Source organism: Anopheles bellator, chromosome 2 (genome assembly GCF_943735745.2).
Source record: "Anopheles bellator chromosome 2, idAnoBellAS_SP24_06.2, whole genome shotgun sequence".
Taxonomy (NCBI): domain Eukaryota; kingdom Metazoa; phylum Arthropoda; class Insecta; order Diptera; family Culicidae; genus Anopheles; species Anopheles bellator.
The window spans coordinates 29,249,208-29,266,727 of record NC_071286.1 but is presented as its reverse complement, the minus strand read 5'-3'; the positions used below and the strand labels follow the sequence as shown (position 1 = coordinate 29,266,727).

The following is a 17,520-nucleotide window of genomic DNA, read 5'->3' as shown; positions in this document are numbered from 1 at the left end:
GTCGCCGCTCCCTCTGCGTCCAATACGTGCTTTGGCGACACGCAGCTTGCTGCCGCGATGCGTTCTTTTTCCGTTCCGTCCCGTGCTGTGTACAGATTTGCGCCGTGTTCTGCTGAATGTTGGCTGTGCTGGAACTGTCGCCGCAGCAGCTGCTGAAATTCCCGGCTATCGTGGTTTCCCTTTCCCTTGATCGGCGAGACGCACCAACGCGCGCGCTTGGTTGTGTGGTGGGCCACCTCAGGCGGTGTCGGCAGGACAGGTTTTAAAGCGACATCAAGGCGAGACCCAGGAAAACGGCTAAGAAGAAGCGAGGGAGGAGCACAAGCAGTAAGAAATTGCATACGCTACGCGCGCGCTTTACCTGTTTGGTCTTTTCTGCCGTGCGTTTCAATTATGCTCGCCGTAGTGTGGTGGTGTGCATGCGTGAGATGATGTGTGAGTGCTTTTGCGGAAGAGTGAAATCACAAAATGGATAATCGATGATGGGGCGACGACGATTAGGCGCAGCGGCATTTGTGTGTCGCAAGAGGCTTTTCAGTGGCTCAAAAATTGCACCCTCGCGGAGTTGAGAGTTAACTAGAACTAGAATTAAGTAGCAAACAAAGCTGCCCTTTGCTTCGAGTGAGTGATCTTGTGATGCCATCCACTCAACGGGCACCGGGTTTCCAGATGCATTCCGTTCTTTGCTCCTCGATGCCGTCCGGTGCTTTTGTAGTCGACTATTATTTCGATCGGAAGCAACTAAATATGCCTCTCCACTGTGCATGGTCATCGAGTTTGTTATGAAAAATGTGGAGTGAAAACTATTATGATCTGTGTGCTAATGAGGAATTCGGTTTCAGGCTTAGTCCAGACACTATGCAGCAAGGATCAGGATCGACAACGCCTTCTGTGGCACCGGTATGTTTCTCTTTTGTTCCCGGGGGCTCGTTGTATTTGTTTTTCACGGGGCAAACCAACCTCCCAAATCAATTGGTCTGTGGCGAAGGAGTAACATTTTTGTATGGTTCTCTTACCTTTGTAGGCTCCAGTACCGACTGCTGTCCCACCACCGGCTACAATCGAGAATATGGACGACCCGCCGCCACGGAACGAGCCGGCGGTCGAACCGGTGAACGGCATTGTCCAGCCGCCGGTTGCACCGCCACCGGATCGACCCGGACGGTTGACGAATCAGATTCATTTCCTTCTGCGCACCGTCATGAAGGCCGTGTGGAAGCATCAATTTAGCTGGCCCTTCCAGCAGCCGGTTGATGCGAAGAAACTGAACCTGCCCGACTATCACAAGATCATCAAGCAGCCCATGGACCTGGGTACGATCAAGAAACGGCTCGAAAACAACTACTACTGGACGAGCAAAGAGTGTATAAAGGATTTTAACACCATGTTTACCAACTGTTACGTGTACAACAAACCGGGCGAGGATGTAGTCGTGATGGCCCAGACTCTGGAGAAACTCTTTCTCGCCAAGGTTTCGCTGATGCCGAAAGATGAGACCGAAATGGAAGTGCCCCAACCGAAGGGTGGCAAGAAGAAACCCCGTTCGCTTGCGCCACCAGGAACGTTGGTCGGTAATACCTCGGTCACCGGGGCCGCAGCGGCTGCCGGTGTAGCACCGAATGCGGCTATAGTGGCGGGAGCAAATGCTGTGGCCGCTGCGGCCGCAGCAGCAGCCGCTGCCCGTGCCCGCCCCGGTTCATCGCTCGGTGCGACCGTTTCATCGAGTGTTCCGCCGTCTAGCGTTGGTGCGCCAGTGCCGGCGGGTTTGGTAGGGCCAGCTGCCACAATGCTACCAAGCGTTCCTCCGATCGGCACCATGCCACCGCAAACGGTTCCGGGCAGCACAAACACAACGACCACGGCCACACCCAACTCTGCGGTGGCGGCCCTAGCTGCAGCGGCGGCAGCTGCCGCTGCAGCCAGCGCACCGCACAATCCAATCAGCAATCCAATCGGCGGCCCGCCGGTGGTGAGCAAACCGTCTGTTCCGGCCAACTCGCCGTACCTAGTGAACAGTTCGCAAGCCGGAATGGAAACAGTCATACCTCCACAGCAGCCTGCAAAAGTAAAAAAAGGTGTTAAGAGAAAGGCCGATACCACCACGCCAACGGCCACCGTGTTCGACCCGCACTACGGCACGCCGATGGATTCGAGCGCCGCCAAAATAGCCACCAGACGAGAATCTGGACGACAGGTGAGCCAAATTTTCCTACATTCTCCAATGCCCTCTTTACAACGGTTTTCCGTTTAATTTTATTGCTACTGTGTTTTGCGATCCGCGGTTTTTTTACACTCTTCGTTTTGCATTGCCTTTATTCGCTTCTGGGCGGTTGCTTTTTCTTCGCCACAGGATATTGTGCCCTATCAAACCTCCACATATCCCATGTCACCGATGACGCACCAGGGAACGACTTCGTCACAGTACCCGCCGAAGAGCAAGGAGAAACTGTCCGACGCATTAAAGTCCTGTAACGAAATTCTTAAAGAGCTCTTTTCCAAGAAGCATTCGGGGTATGCTTGGCCATTCTACAAACCGGTCGATGCGGAGTTGCTTGGTCTGCACGATTACCACGATATTATAAAGAAGCCGATGGATCTGGGCACGGTTAAGCGCAAAATGGACAACCGGGAGTACAAGTCGGCACCGGAGTTCGCGGCAGACGTTAGATTAATATTTACCAATTGCTACAAGTACAACCCGCCAGATCATGATGTCGTCGCGATGGGTCGCAAACTGCAGGACGTTTTCGAGATGCGACTGGCCAACATACCGGATGAGCCGGTAAACAATGTGGCCCCGCATCATACGGGCAAGGAAAGCGAACCGTCCTCGTCGAGCGACTCGAACGATAGTGACGAAGAGAGCGAATCGGACGAGGAGTGCACGCAGAAGCTCAAACTGCTCGAAAAACAGCTATTCGAGATGCAAGAACGAATGCGAAAGCTGACCGAGGAAGCCCTCATCAAAAAGAAGCAGAAGAAAAAGCTGAAAGATAAGAAGAAACCATCACTCGGTGGTCCCGGTGGTGGCAACAGTGCTAGTGATATTAAACCGATTATGGACCCGCATGCCGGGCTCGTTTTGCCGCACGGTCCAGGCAAGGGCATGCATCAAATGGCGGGAGCTATGGGCCAACCGGCAATGGGTGGTCCGGGTGTGGCTCCGGTAATGGCCGCCCCCGGTAACAAAGCGAAGGGAGCCAAGGGTCAGCGCGCACCGAAAGCTGGTGGGGCTGCCAGTGGTGCGCCGAATGCTCCTGCGAAACGGGCCAAAAACGCAACGGCGGCCGGAGCAGGCGTTCCGCGTGCGCCTAACAAGAAGAAGGCATCGCAAAACACCACCAACTTCGATTCGGAGGAAGAGGACACAGCCAAACCAATGTCGTACGACGAGAAAAGACAACTTTCGCTGGACATTAATAAGCTGCCGGGTAAGTTTAGAAAAAGTTGACCCAAAAAGCGACAACATTCTCAAACCTCCTCAACCAGTTGTAATGTCTGCAGTCTACAGCTTCTTATGTTCGCTCCAATTTTCATAAATGTTTTGTTTCTTCAACAGGCGATAAATTGGGTCGTGTTGTACATATAATCCAGAGCCGAGAGCCATCGTTACGCGATTCCAATCCGGACGAGATAGAGATTGATTTCGAAACTCTGAAGCCATCAACTTTGCGCGAGCTTGAGAGCTACGTCGCATCCTGTCTACGCAAGAAAACTCGTAAGCCTTACTGTAAGTTTCCAACTTAACAAACACTGCTACTGATGAAGATAATACCGATCACACCATCGATTTTGTGTTCTTTTCTGTTTACACACTATTACATGCACTCTTGTCCCCACCAGTATGTACTTTACAAGCTGCTCAAAGTATCACAAAATTTTGACAAATATTTGGTGTATTTTTGTTTGAGATTGCTTTATAGTTCGCAAAACAAAACGAAAGCATTACTCGTTGTTGTGATATCGTGCTCTCTGTGCTTTTAGAGCTCTGAAAGATAACCAAGAGTGTGACCACTTAGTTACTGTTTCAAAACCTAAAATATAGTTCACAAATTCGTATTTTAGTTTCTTCATTGCTCCCAAACTACAAGATCATGATCCGTGTTTTGTACATAACAAATCAAATGCGATTAAAATTGCTCCATTGTTTTAAGTGATGCCTTTATTCGAATAGTTCACTGAACATACTGAACTGAACTGCATATATATTTACTATCAGTAGTGTCTGTTAATTGGAAGATATACCTACATGCTAACTACCTAATTTATCATCTATCTTTATACTTACATTGCTATTTGTTTGAATTTGTTTGGCGTTTCAACGATGCTGTGAAGGTTCGTTAAGATGAGGATCCACGATTAAACCTGATCAATAACTCATTTTAACAAAACCTTGCCAGAAACGTTGTCTGTACTAAAGTTGCCTGCTTCTGTTTTCTTTTGATTTCTGCAATAGTTATTTAGTTGTTATTTTGCTTTCTTAGTTTCTTTTCCATCACGTTGATTTGAAGTAATGCCATTACATAGTCTATGGATTTAGTGGAACTCTGTTTTTTGTTTTTCAATTTTATCATTTATTTTTCTACCTTCGTGATTGACTAGGCACGAAGAACGTATTTCAACGTTGTCTTTCTTATTTTTTTGTCATTCAATTTTCTCTATAGACAAAAAAGTTTCTGGTAAATCCAAGGAAGAGCAAATGACGGAGAAGAAGCAAGAGCTGGAAAAACGCCTGCAAGACGTGACGGGTCAACTTGGGACGACCAAGAAGAACGCGAAAAAGGGTAAACTTGTTTTTTGTATTTTTCTGATTTACTTATGCTTCTTCGAAGTAAGTTCGAAAACGAAGTGATCTTGGTTTTTGTGAGTGTCTGCTAATTTATCCTATATTTTATTTTCTCCATATTTTTATCGTTCTAATGAATTAACGTGTGCTGATTTCCGCCGCTTGTAGACGAAGCGAACAAGCAGGATGTGGCTCCATCTGGGGGAAACATGTCCTCCAGCAGTAGTTCCAGTGATTCCTCCTCATCAAGTTCAAGCGATTCCAGTTCTAGTGATTCCAGCGACAGTGAAGCAGGTTAGGCAAAATCTTCTTTGTTCTAAAACAAAAAAAAAACAAAACACAAAAAAGATTAATCACAATTCTGTAGTGAACTACTATCATATAAAAGGAAAAAAGGAGAATCGATGACACACTACAAAGTAATTTTAAAATTTAAATAATTTTAGATTGAAGGAACTCTTCATAAGAAAGGGATGATCTAGAAGAAGAAAAAGAAGGGGTAATAATCTTATTTATAACATAAAAACACACAGAGGGTAGGGTATAAAACACACGAAACCGAAAAGTATTTGTTTTTGTGTCGATTGAGTTGAGTGAACGTGAGTGAACAATTTCATAGTCACACAGCGCAATGTCAGTCAAAAGAGCTGTCTGGCGATCAGAGAAGATAGTTCGGCGGGACGGTCGATTCACTTTGGCGGCGGCAGGCGTGTTGAAAACATCACCTGACATAAAACACACAGCCATTGTGTGTTTTACGCAAGCTTTTGATCATTTCGATTTTTATGATCTCGAATATAGGAATCCCCCCGTTTATGGATCGTGTTATAATTTCATTGCGACTTTAGGCGCGCTTTTGACCAAGTAAAAAAAAGTGCAGCTGGCAAACAAATGTTCAAAATTTTCATCATTTTTTTGTTGTTGTTATCATTCCTGAATTAGCTCATGTGTTTTGGCTTGTTTATCTTCACGATCACGATCAACCAATAATAATTGTTGAAGATCGTCCCTAGACGAATGGTGCCATCGTGGGGTTGCAAGTGAAACGAAATGGTTTCACATTTGTGTGTATAGATATTAATCTTCATTATATAAAAGCAGCAAATCTCATACCTGAGTGTGAAGAAATGAAGAGAGCGTCTCATTTCCCCCCCCAAAAGCTTCACGTACACTACCGCGCCACCGTACTTTCATCTGCCTTTGCTGTTTCTGTTATCGGTATCCGGAAATTGGGCTTTCTGACGCCACTATGACGGCGGAGGTCCGGCCATTGCGCTATTGCATTGGAAACCGGTTGTAAAGATTAGTTATTGTTTTATTTAATTTAGTAGGAAACGAATATAGACAGAGCGCGCGCAGTGAGAGGAAGATCTTCATTTAGTCATACATTTTATTTCGTTTTACGTTAAGTTTTTCTCGACCATTCGTATGATAACGTCTTTGGATGCCGCGATACGCAGCAGAGACTATAAGCATTGCACAGATGTCCTCGGAGCGCGTGCACTACATGTAGACTTTCCTGATGAATGTAGTATTTTAAGAATTAACTACGTTGTATATTTTTATTGTTTGGTTTTTCTGATCCGTCAGGCGAATGATGCGTGTTTTCGTGCAATAAATGGACAAAGCCCCAAACGTGCAGTTGTATGCGAACTGCGGGCAGTTTCACAACGCCGAGCGCATTGTTGAACAAAGTGTATATATATACATATAGTTAGTAGTTCTTGGCACTACTGCTTCTAGCAGTGTTTGGATTTTTGATCTGCCTTCTCTACTATCATGCTGCTGCAGTTTAGAGTATACTTGTATTCGAGCATATGTTTAGGGTGTAGAAATAACTTTCTTTTTTGTGTAAAAACACTCACACACGCACACAAATGCTACTTTACTTTGAGTTTTGTCCTGCCGCAAAATACGTTCACACTTTTGGGGTTCGTGATGTTGTTGGTGATCAACGGGTTTTAGTTAGCCAGCCAGCAAGCCCCCCTTGAAGTAGATAGCAAAAACATGACCTCTTGGTTCGCTTGATTTGTAACGAACAGTAGCTAATACGAAATTGTCCACAAAGATCAAATGCCTAACTGGCTAGGAGTCGGCTTACTTTGGTTTAACCGAAACACCGCAATAGAGCTAAAGAAAACGAGGCAGCAGCACTCTAGATCCAATCGGTTTAAAATAAGAGACAGCAATTTGGCCTACAGCGAACAACTGAACGGCCTGTTGAACGGTTCAAACTGGTGCAGAATGGAATTGTTTTGTGACCAGGCGCACCATTCATCCAACAGAAGAACAGGCAATAGAGCAGTGCAGGCAGTGCAATCTGTGCGATAGTAATTTCTTTTTTCTTAACAGCGCAAAAAGGCGGTGTAGAAATATGATGAAAGACAGGCGAAGAGAAGGATCCTTGCAGGCGACATTGTCCTGCTCTCTCTCTGACCATTTTGAAATTTTCCATCTTTATGCGTGTAGTTCAAATAATTGTAAACTTACAAAAACAAAAAAACCCTCCAATAGAATACGATTGTGTAGTAGCAGCAGCAGCACGGCAATATTATGTATATGTTTTTATGCATGCCGTACGCGCACGCATACGTACACGTATATTATGTACACATGTGTTTCCGTATATATGTATAAATATTTGTCATTGTATTCTCCTTTATGTTACCTTTTATGTTGCTTTGAACAATCTTCAACAAATTTCTCGTGTGATGTGTAATGGGGGGCAGCCAACAATAATACCACCGTCGCGCGCGTGCCGCGTTTCGCGTGTTTTGTACCGTCCGGGTCGTTTAATGTCCGCGTTCCGCGCCACAAACAGAAAAGAGAAGAAAAAAACGATAAGATATTATTGACCAAAAAACGAATCGAAAGAGGAAACAGTGCGATCCGCGGTCGCGTGAAAACAACCGTTGTTTGACTCTAAGAATTACCTACCCAGCGCTACACAGCAGGAGAGAAGAGTGTATGAAGAAGGTATGTGTTTTTAAATGGAAAATCTTTACCTTTCTTTTTTAATCTGTATGCGTTTTGTTGCGTAGCCAAAAAAAGAGAGAGCAAGAGACTTTCTCCATCAGCCCGACGAGGGTTCATCCGTTCGAGTTTTTGCATACCTCTATCACACTATCATCAGATACTATTTGTCTCTTCAACGATACTACTATCTTCCTTTTAACAATTAGCGTTCTATTACTAAGATTACTATTGAAAACCGATGTTGTCCATTGACTGAGCGGAACATAAACAAGTAGCACTTTCTTGTGCAATTTTTCATATATTTTTGGAACATAAAAGCGACCATGTATGATGCACTAGTTCTACGAAAAAGTATACTCTTGCCACCGTTTCACAATGCTTTCCACAATGCTTAGACTAGCCAATTGTTGCCCTAACGGTTGGAGGATACATAGTAAAGATACACATCCTGGCCTGCGTTTAGAAAAGAGAGAAAATTTGGTTCAATTCTTTTCTATCCAAAAGCTTTCGTATGATCCGTCAACGTGATTACTGCTTTCTGGTTCGAACGAGGAAAAGGATTCGTATTTCACCTTATTCGCTTCGAAAATATATCAGTACCATTGAATTTCCTTTTTCTCTCGTCCTATTTGTGAATCTTGCCTAAAGTGAGTGGGAATTAGACACACATATAAATCCTTATGCCAGCAACGGGTCCAGTTTTAGATTATGTTGCTCAAAAAAGGTGTAAATTAAGACATTCACCGCCCCATCATCCTGCTCTGATATTAGTTTGTCAGGTTAGACCAGCATAGGGAGAAGAGCAGATAAATTAGAAAAAAAGAACGAATAGTATATTACCAACAAATGACATACACCACGAGGTTTTAATGATAATGCATGTGTCTCCTGTAAAAGAAGGTCAGAGGCAGGTTCGAACGCAGACAATGTGTAATACGCCTGAATTCATTCAGTAGTGAGATTTTTTTCTCCACCATTTCATAGAGTTACAGGGTCAAGAAACGTGGACGTAAATGAAATTTGATGCGTCGTAATTCACGCCACATACTTATTTTAATTCAACCTCCATCTGCAAATTTTTTTTTGTGTTCTTTGTTACAATTATGATTGACTTGTTTCAACGTTAGGGTATATTATTGCGATGATGAAAAGTATGCAAATTGAAGCGTTCTGTTTTGGTTCATAATGTTGCCAGCAGAAGTGTGTTGTACCGTTAAACATGCCGTTAATGACGGACAGTCTAGTACGAACCGAATTTGTTATAAGGTAGATAGTATGATTGTTTACTTGCGATTGCAGTGAAATAGAAGTAGCGCAATTACGGCTCTGAGTGTGTGTAAGGCTGGACTAGGAATATTTGCCATAGTAATTCCTTTGCTTTGGACACGTGAGAGTTGGCCGAAATTTTTGCCGTGTACGAACAGAGAGGGAGAGAGAGAAAAAGTAAGAAAAAAAGAAAGAAAGAGAAAGAGAAAGAAAGAGAAAGAGAAAGAGAAAGAGAAAGAGAAAGAGAAAGAGAAAGAGAAAGAAAGAGAAAGAAAGAGAAAGAAAAAGAAAGAAAGAGAAAGAAAGAGAAAGAGAAAGAGAAAGAGAGAAAGAAGGAGAAAAAACGAACGACGGAGGAAACTAAAATCATCTTTCGCAGTAATATAGTAAAACAACCATCGGTGATTCGAATGTTGTCGGCAACGCCAAAACCCATTACACATTGTTTGCACGTGAAAGAGTCGAATTTGTTTTTCAATTTCAAACTACACTACTATCGACATTGTTATTCTCTACGCATTGGAGGAAGATTCGTGGTTGCGTGTTTGCGTTTCTTGAGTTATGCTTACGTTTTTCATGCTGCAAAATATAATATTTTTTTTTTCTTAATTTATAATTAAGGGAAAAGTTAAAAGAGCAGATAGAAAGCTCAATTTCGTTTCACTTCCTTCCAAATGATACTGCCTGCCTCGATTGGCTGTCGTTCTGTCCCTTTCTTCCGCAAGATCGATAAACTCATCTGCACACTATTGATTTGCTTCAACCGTTCGGGAATTCCCTTATGGCGCTGCAGGGCCATTCGGCTGCAGTGAGAAGCGATTGAACAAAAATGTATTTCATGACCAGCGCATATGGCCCCGTAAACCACTCTGCATTGGTAGATAGATAAAAATGAACTCCAATCACACACTGCAGTTGTTCCCAGTTTTTGGTACGAGAACAATGTATTCACATTTTCTTTACTTTGTCAAAGCATAAAACTACTGTCACTGTTTCAGCACTTGCACCCGACGAACTGTGTGAGAGAGAGAAGCTAAGGAGCAAAACAGAGAAGCGTGTTATGCCCTAAGTGGTGAGCAAACAGAGAACTTATGTTCATCCACGATCTGTTGCGCCTCGCCGGTGTAGGATTGATTTTTTTAATAGCGATACATTTAGCGATACATTTGACGACGCGTGGCGGCAGGTCAGATGTCTTTCTTTTAATTCACAATGAACCACTTCTCTTCAGCAAGGAAAGTGAGAGAAGAAAAACACATTTCTAGGTCAATGATAAGAGAAGCAACATTTAATAACTAGACGGCAGTGGAAAGCAAAGTCACGGCTCGCATGAGTTCTTCATATAGTGTATATTATTCGTTTGATGGAAACATAACATAACTAAACAGTGTGTAAGTAACAGTGTGGTAATGCCATGGTCGATTCTGTTAGGAAAGTTTGAACTGCGCCAATAGCGAGCGACGTAGACAGAGACAGTTCAGGAAGAACGAGTTGCGATTTAAATATTTAAACACAACCAACCAATATAGCTATATATCCCCTCCTGGTCATAACATGAACACACATAAGCAAAGCAAAAATGGAAACTGGTTATACTGCGATTGATCATCATCGTGATGATCGTCTACGAAGAAACAGAAAGAACGGATAAAAACAAGCAAATGATTGTAAAGAAAGTTGCACGAATCAGATGGACGATGGTCTTTTCTTACAGCAGGGACGCATCGGAGAGCGAGGGTACGCATGCGAGTACAACACAAAACCGTTCCGTGCTGCATGATTAGCATTATTATTGATCGAGAGAGAACTAACAACATTCACATCCGCGGATCGGCGTTTACGTTTTATATATGTGTTTACGGCGGCAGGGCATCACATCGATTTATAATATTGACTGAACTGAATGGCGAATACTGACGGCTAACTTAAACAAATTCAATGTTATATCCTTACGCTGACTTTGTGGACACGCAGGCGAACTCGAAAGGGCGCCATCAACAGAGCGTACGTTTGTAGAAAAAGTAATGAAAACACAACAATTTCATCTCGTAACGGAACGGATTAGCTAAATGTAGAAATAGGGGACACATTCACACACATCTCTCTAAAATCCCTCTCATTCATGATTTGACTGTTCGGTTAAACCGACCAATCGATTGATCGCGAATAGTTGCTAAGTTTTGAGTGGAACAGAGAAAAGCAAGCAAGCAAAAGAAAAGGACATGGCGAAAGTAAACGGTAATATCGATCCACACTACTAAAAACGGCAAAACAACACTGCAAGCGCCAGAATGTTGATGATCATACGAGATAAGCGAAAATGAATAAAATTATATGGAAAATTCACCGTATTAATCGTAAAACTTTAACTACAAAAAAGAAAAGAACGTATATATACATATATATATATATATATATATAAGTAATAAAAGTCGAAGAGTAAAACAACAAAAAAATGGTACATACGCCTCTCTTTTCACTGCTTGTGGGAGTATTTGATACTCTAACGGACGGCGGTTGTCACACGAACGAACGAACGGCGGTTAATATGAATGGCGATCGTATCCGTGGGCCGCCGGGCCTGGTGGTATGGCAAAGAGGTGGTGTAGAGTGTACCACGGGTCATGTTATGTCTCGCCTCGTATCATATCGAAACGGACGGTTGGGTTTCGTATATCTGGGGGGTCGAAACGATTGTTGGCTGTTCCGTGGTACATCAAAGGTTACACGTGGTTTGAGCGAGAAAAAACAAGTTAAAAGACTTCTCAAACCATGATGGTGTGTAACAACTTGTTGGAAGAGGCATCCGATGAGAAATTTGTTGAAGATTCAGCAGCATAGCGCGCGCGTGTGCCCCTATAAAGGTATTTATAAAACACTAGTTCCTTTAAGCGAACGCTAAGGATACGGCGCGAATCAGACCCATCCAAAGCCCGGTGGGGTGGTACGCGTCGAGTGGTGTGGCAGTACACCACTTTCCAAGCAAATTTTAAACGGTTCCTTTGGTATTACCGAAATTTTCTTTACAGAACCAGGACGGCCACCGCGGAAAAAGAAAAAAGACACTTCATCGCCCGCAGTTGCAGTGGCCATCGGCACGAGCTTAACCAATTCGGTATGTGTGTGTTGTTTTTCCCTGGCCCAAACCGTAAAAATTCACGCTCCCTCGCCTGTTAGGGCTTCTGTGTGTAGGATTGTTTTCGTTCAGGCTTGTGTTTGAGTTATTGTTTGTTTTTTGTTTTGGAATGCAGTGTGCGCCCCACACAGAATAGTGTAACACGTGTTACTATGTTGATATAGCGTTTGATAGAGTTCCGTACACGCGATACTACGGCATATTGTTCGCAAGTATAACCCTCCATCAACTACGCTCCGAAGGGCACAAAATATAGTTTCATTCATATACACCACATCCCCAGGGACGAATGTAATGTTTTCGGTTCAAAATTAAACTCTTCGATATTTTCTTCGGTTTTGGGAAAAGTCAATTAGTCTTGTTTATGTTTCTCCAGAGATCCCGAATGCATACGATAAATAACCCCCGGGTGTAGCATAGCATGCATATTGACTCTCATTTTTTGCCCATACCACATTTCCAGTCCGCTCCGGCCACTGCATCAACACTTTCGGCAACGACTGCGGTATCGCAGATGCTACCGACTGCTGGCAGTACCACAAACTCCACAAACTCCAACACTATCACAACCACCAACAACAACAACAACAACACCACTACCACCACCACCATCACACCTCTCTCGAACGCGAACGCCAGCGCGACTACCGCTATTGCTCTACAGCAGCAGCATCCGCAAACCTCCGTTCTGAACACTTCATCGGTTACTCAGCAGCCACCGTCAACGCAGCAGCAGCAGCAGCAGCAGCAGCAAGTGCACAGTAGGCTGCAGCAACAACAACCGCCGCTCACTATGAGTCAACAGTTAGCGCAATCTATCATACCACCACAATCCTCATCCACGTTGGCATCATCGGTCCCGTCATTATCAAGCACCACCACCACCGGCTCGACATTAACAACGAACGTTGCCAGTGGCAACGTGGGCAGCAGTAGCACTGGCAGCAGTGCGAGTAACAGCAACCTGCTCAGCAGCAATGCCACTAACAACAGCAGCAACAACAACAACGCATCATCCAATAGCGTGGTTAACAACGGCAACAACAACAACGCCATCGTTTCATCCAGTTTTGCCGGGGTAGGCATCAACAATAGCAGCAGTAGCATGCTTGGCACGCAGCAAACGGTCACGATGACGGCGACGGCGGTCACGGCGCCATCGCTTTTGCAACAAATGCCGCTCCTTCTGCCGCCGCAGCAACAGCAACAGTTGCAGCAGCAGCAGCAGCAAATGTCGGCGGCAAACTCTTCTCACACCCAAGCGAACCCCCTAATACCGCCAATGTTGTCCGTCGGTAGTGGCAGCACTGTAAATAGTAGTAACCTTAGCAGTGGCAGTGGCAATCCCAACTCGACCGGTAGTAGTAACAGCAACCAAATCTCGCTACCCATACCATCACCAAATACCACCACCACCACCACTACCAGCACGATGCTACCTGTGAATGCTTTGACCAGTAATAGTAATAGTCACAACAGTACTTCTAACCTCAACAATATTGTTACACAGCACCAGCAGGCTGCGGTGTCACTGCAATCGAGTGGAATCAACACCAACGGTAGCGTCACGTCCGTTTCAGCGCTGCCTCCGTCCAGCGGTAATAACAGCACCGATAATGGCCTGAGCACAAGCAACGGGCTGATAAACAGTATGCTAGGGCTGCCGCCCACCTCCCAGATAGCGACGAGTTTGGCCGCGATGAGCAACCTAGCTAGTATGGCTGGCGGGCTGCAGCAGTCACTGCAAATGTCCCAGAGCCAAATCGTGAGTAAGCAACAACACCACCACCAGCAGCAGCAGCAGCAGCAACTTCAGCTTGCGCAGCAACAGCAGCAACAGTTCCGTGGTGGTGGTGGTTCGACCGGTAACGGACATGGTGGGCATGGTGGTGGACTCGGCGCCGCCGCCGGCTTCGTGGATCCGCTCGAGCATACACTGAACTCGTTCGAACAATCGATCAAATCGGAGTCGCTTGGATTGAACCTCCTAAATGATATGTCGGCGGGCCTGAAGCAAGATCTAACGGGCCACCAAACGGGCTTACTGCCGCAGCTGGAACTGTGTATGGCACTGCAGAGCCAAATGCAGCAGCACCATCACGTCAGCAATGGGTTCGTGAACGAGTTCAACGGCAGCGGGACCATGAACGGGGGCATGGGTGCTGCAACGCTGGCGGCTGCCGCCAGCATGGGTGGCATGGGTATGGGTCAGATGGTGATGAACACGATGACCACGACCAACCCGCTCATGGGCAACGTCAACATGTCGTCGATGTTTGATCCGCTACAAAACTTTATGCGCCCCGGTGGTGGCTACCCACAGCCGACTACGGTGGCTTCCGGAATCAACCTGCCAACGACGGGTGGTGGTGGCAACGGTGGTGGTGGCAACAACCAACTGCTGCACGACCAACGTTCGCTCGACCTAACATCTGGTGGCGCTGGTGGCCCCATGGGTATGATGCCTTCGGTCGGTGGTAATGGAGGAGGTGTTGGTGGTGGCGGCGGGAACGGTGGAATCGGTGGTGTCATCACGGTGAAAAAGGAAGATCCTTGTGGTGGGGCTGGTGGAGGAAATTTACCGCCTGCAAATTCCGGGGGCAAGTTCATGCTGACACCGAAACCGATCGAAGATCTGCTCATCAATCCGAACGAGAAGAAAATGGGCACGACGCCACCTCCGGCGGATGTGAAGGGGAACTTTGCGCACGCATTTAAGGGACACGACCAGAACCTGAAAAACGCCTGGTCATCGCTGGCATCGGCCGGCTCGCCCCAGAACACACCGACATCGAACAAACCGAAACCGGCCATGGACTCGTTCCAGGCGTTCCGGAACAAGGCGAAGGAAAAGCTCGATCGGTTGCAGCAGCAGGAACTCAAGCGCTCGCAGAAGGAGCAGGCCGAAAAGGAGCTGAAACGTCAGCAGGAGCAGCTGAAGATAAAGCAGGAAGAGTTCAACAATGGACGGTAAGTGTGTTTTCTCCAGGGTCTATCGATCTCTACCGCATGCTGAGGGGTCCGGGGCAGTTGTTTTGCCGCCTGCAGAAGAGAATCTTTCATGAGTCGTTACTTTCTTTAAAGCAACAAAGTTTCCATCGAACCGGTACCGCCCCGAGTGGTGGAGGACATCAAAGCTTCACCGCAAGGTAGTCCTTCGCCGTCAACTCCTACCACCCCGCACGCTTTGGATCGATCGGCTGCGAAGCGAGCAGAGCTGCGACGCCTGGAACAGGAACGCCGAAGAAGAGAAGCGGTTAGTATACACGTTGCCAGTTCTGTTCGATTGAATTGACTAACTTTTCGTCTCCTTTTCACATACGCATTTCTATCAGATGGCTGGCCAGATCGATATGAACATGCAGAGCGATTTGATGGCCGCTTTTGAAGAGTCATTGTAAAAAGTATTGAACCAACGCAGAGTTCTCTCGTACACTTGGTAATAACTGATACCAACCTGTGCGATCTGGGGGGGGGGGGGGGTGCGATTACAACGAAGAAGAGATGTGATTCGCCATGGCAAACCACCTACGTTACGTTGTTGAACGTTGCCAGCCTCTGGTCGCTGGTGGTCGCGCTTCATCCATCGTGACTATTATGTCGGGTTAGGTGCGTCAGGCATACGGATGGCATATGGTGCGCGGCCACGGTTTTACTGTAGCGGGCGGATGAACCGCTAAACCAACTGATTGACCAAAGCAATCAATCGCAAGCGTCGTTACCAGAAATAGGATGTGCGCACGCGTTAAACCACCGATCGTAGTGGCAATCACTACCAAAATTCTGAGCACACACCAACTACCTACTCTATAAACGGGAGCGGCGTTGCCGTTGATTCCTGCGGCAATAGAGAATGAAGGAGAAGCAGCAAAAATCGGCCGACGAAAGCGGAGAGAGTCTAGAAATCATCGATCTTGTAAAAAACTTAAATTTAGTGTTACGAAAAATCGCAAAAACAAAACAAAATAACTAGCAAAGAAATGCAATTCAACCAACGACTTGTTGCTACCGGCAGACGAAACGTGACCGAGACAGATAGAGAGACAGAGGGTGGCACCACAAAGAATCGAATTTGACTCTTGACACCTCCCCCGTTTTAGGTATGTAAGCGTAGAATGAAACAGTCAAATAGCATTATAATGTAGCATAGGAGTAGTCGGTCTAGTGCGGCGAGGTTCGGCAATAACGTTTTTCAGTTAAAACAAATGAAGATGACATTACGTTCGTTCGGCAAACGCTGTGGCCAACATATTATGTCGGTGCCGATAGGATAATGAATTTGTATAGTAGCAGCGTGGTTTGGACAGACACATCGATCCGACCACATTATGGATGGACACTTGACTACTTGTTAGGAACTATCCGCAATCAGGTAAATGTGTGTGGTCACCGATTGGGAGAAGTGAAATTAAGGAGGACAAAGGTGGACGTAGAAAGAAACTCGGCTTGTGGCCGACGATCAAATGTACTCTAGTTCGTAAGCACTCTTTATCATTTGTGATATATAAAGTTAAAAGAAAAACCCTAAAAATGAAAGAGAAATTATGGAAAAAATGGTCGGGTGGAGCGTGTATTTATCGATACGAGGCCGGCTGCTAGCAAATCGAGAAACATCCGGGCCGTGGGTTGCCGCGGGACGCGGTTGCAGGTTTTGGAAGTGTAAATATATAATTTTAACGATTGTGTTGTCCACGTCTTCAGCTCCATCCGCCCGGCACTCTCGCTCCTCTATCGTGCTCCACACGGCGGTTCCTGAAGAAAGAATAGTAACTGTACATAAAAGAATTATTGTTAGTGTCACACACTCTGGCGTGCTTTCGTCACATTTATGTAAAAATATGCTACACTTACACTATGTTTAGACTCACACATACACACACACATACACACACTAATCACCATAAAGTTGTAGTGGCTTTTTTTCGTTGGAACAATTCGAGCAAATGAGATACGCGCAGCTCCCCCGGGGCGAACGATGTGAGAGCATCATTTTGGATCCTACCAGAGACGTCGGCAACACTATGTAGCGTTTAAGGAATAGCGTAAGTCCAACGGTGTTAGACTAATATATTTAAGCCAAAACGAAGACAAAACAGTTTACAGTAGCATCTAATGTGTACACATAGATACAGTCACTCTATACGTTCGTGTGGCGCAATGCCAGGGAAAATGGCTAGTTTCGTTAGGTGAATGATGATGCATTCTGGAAGCTCGTTGCTACATGGTTGTTCCCTTTTCCCTAGAAGGTGTACTCGTAATACTAAAACTTTCGTCACGCGCCATCATCGCATCTTCCCTTCATGTTCTGTGTGGTTTAAACATTCAAGGTACATCATTCGTCGTGCGTTGGTGAGAA

At 45.5% G+C, this 17,520-nt stretch overlaps 1 protein-coding gene across 1 annotated transcript; it reads left to right on the top strand.

Annotated features, from left to right (window-relative positions):
* The first annotated feature begins 789 nt into the window (after positions 1–789).
* On the top strand, positions 790–16,034 carry LOC131211383 (homeotic protein female sterile-like). The gene is made up of 10 exons (XM_058204815.1): positions 790–900; positions 1,025–2,194; positions 2,351–3,431; positions 3,560–3,730; positions 4,665–4,784; positions 4,955–5,080; positions 12,058–12,143; positions 12,628–15,134; positions 15,249–15,420; positions 15,500–16,034. The coding sequence occupies exons 1-10, from the start codon at positions 790–792 to the stop codon at positions 15,563–15,565; spliced, it is 5,610 nt and encodes a 1,869-aa protein (XP_058060798.1). The 3' UTR covers positions 15,566–16,034.
* Positions 16,035–17,520: the final 1,486 nt, after the last annotated feature.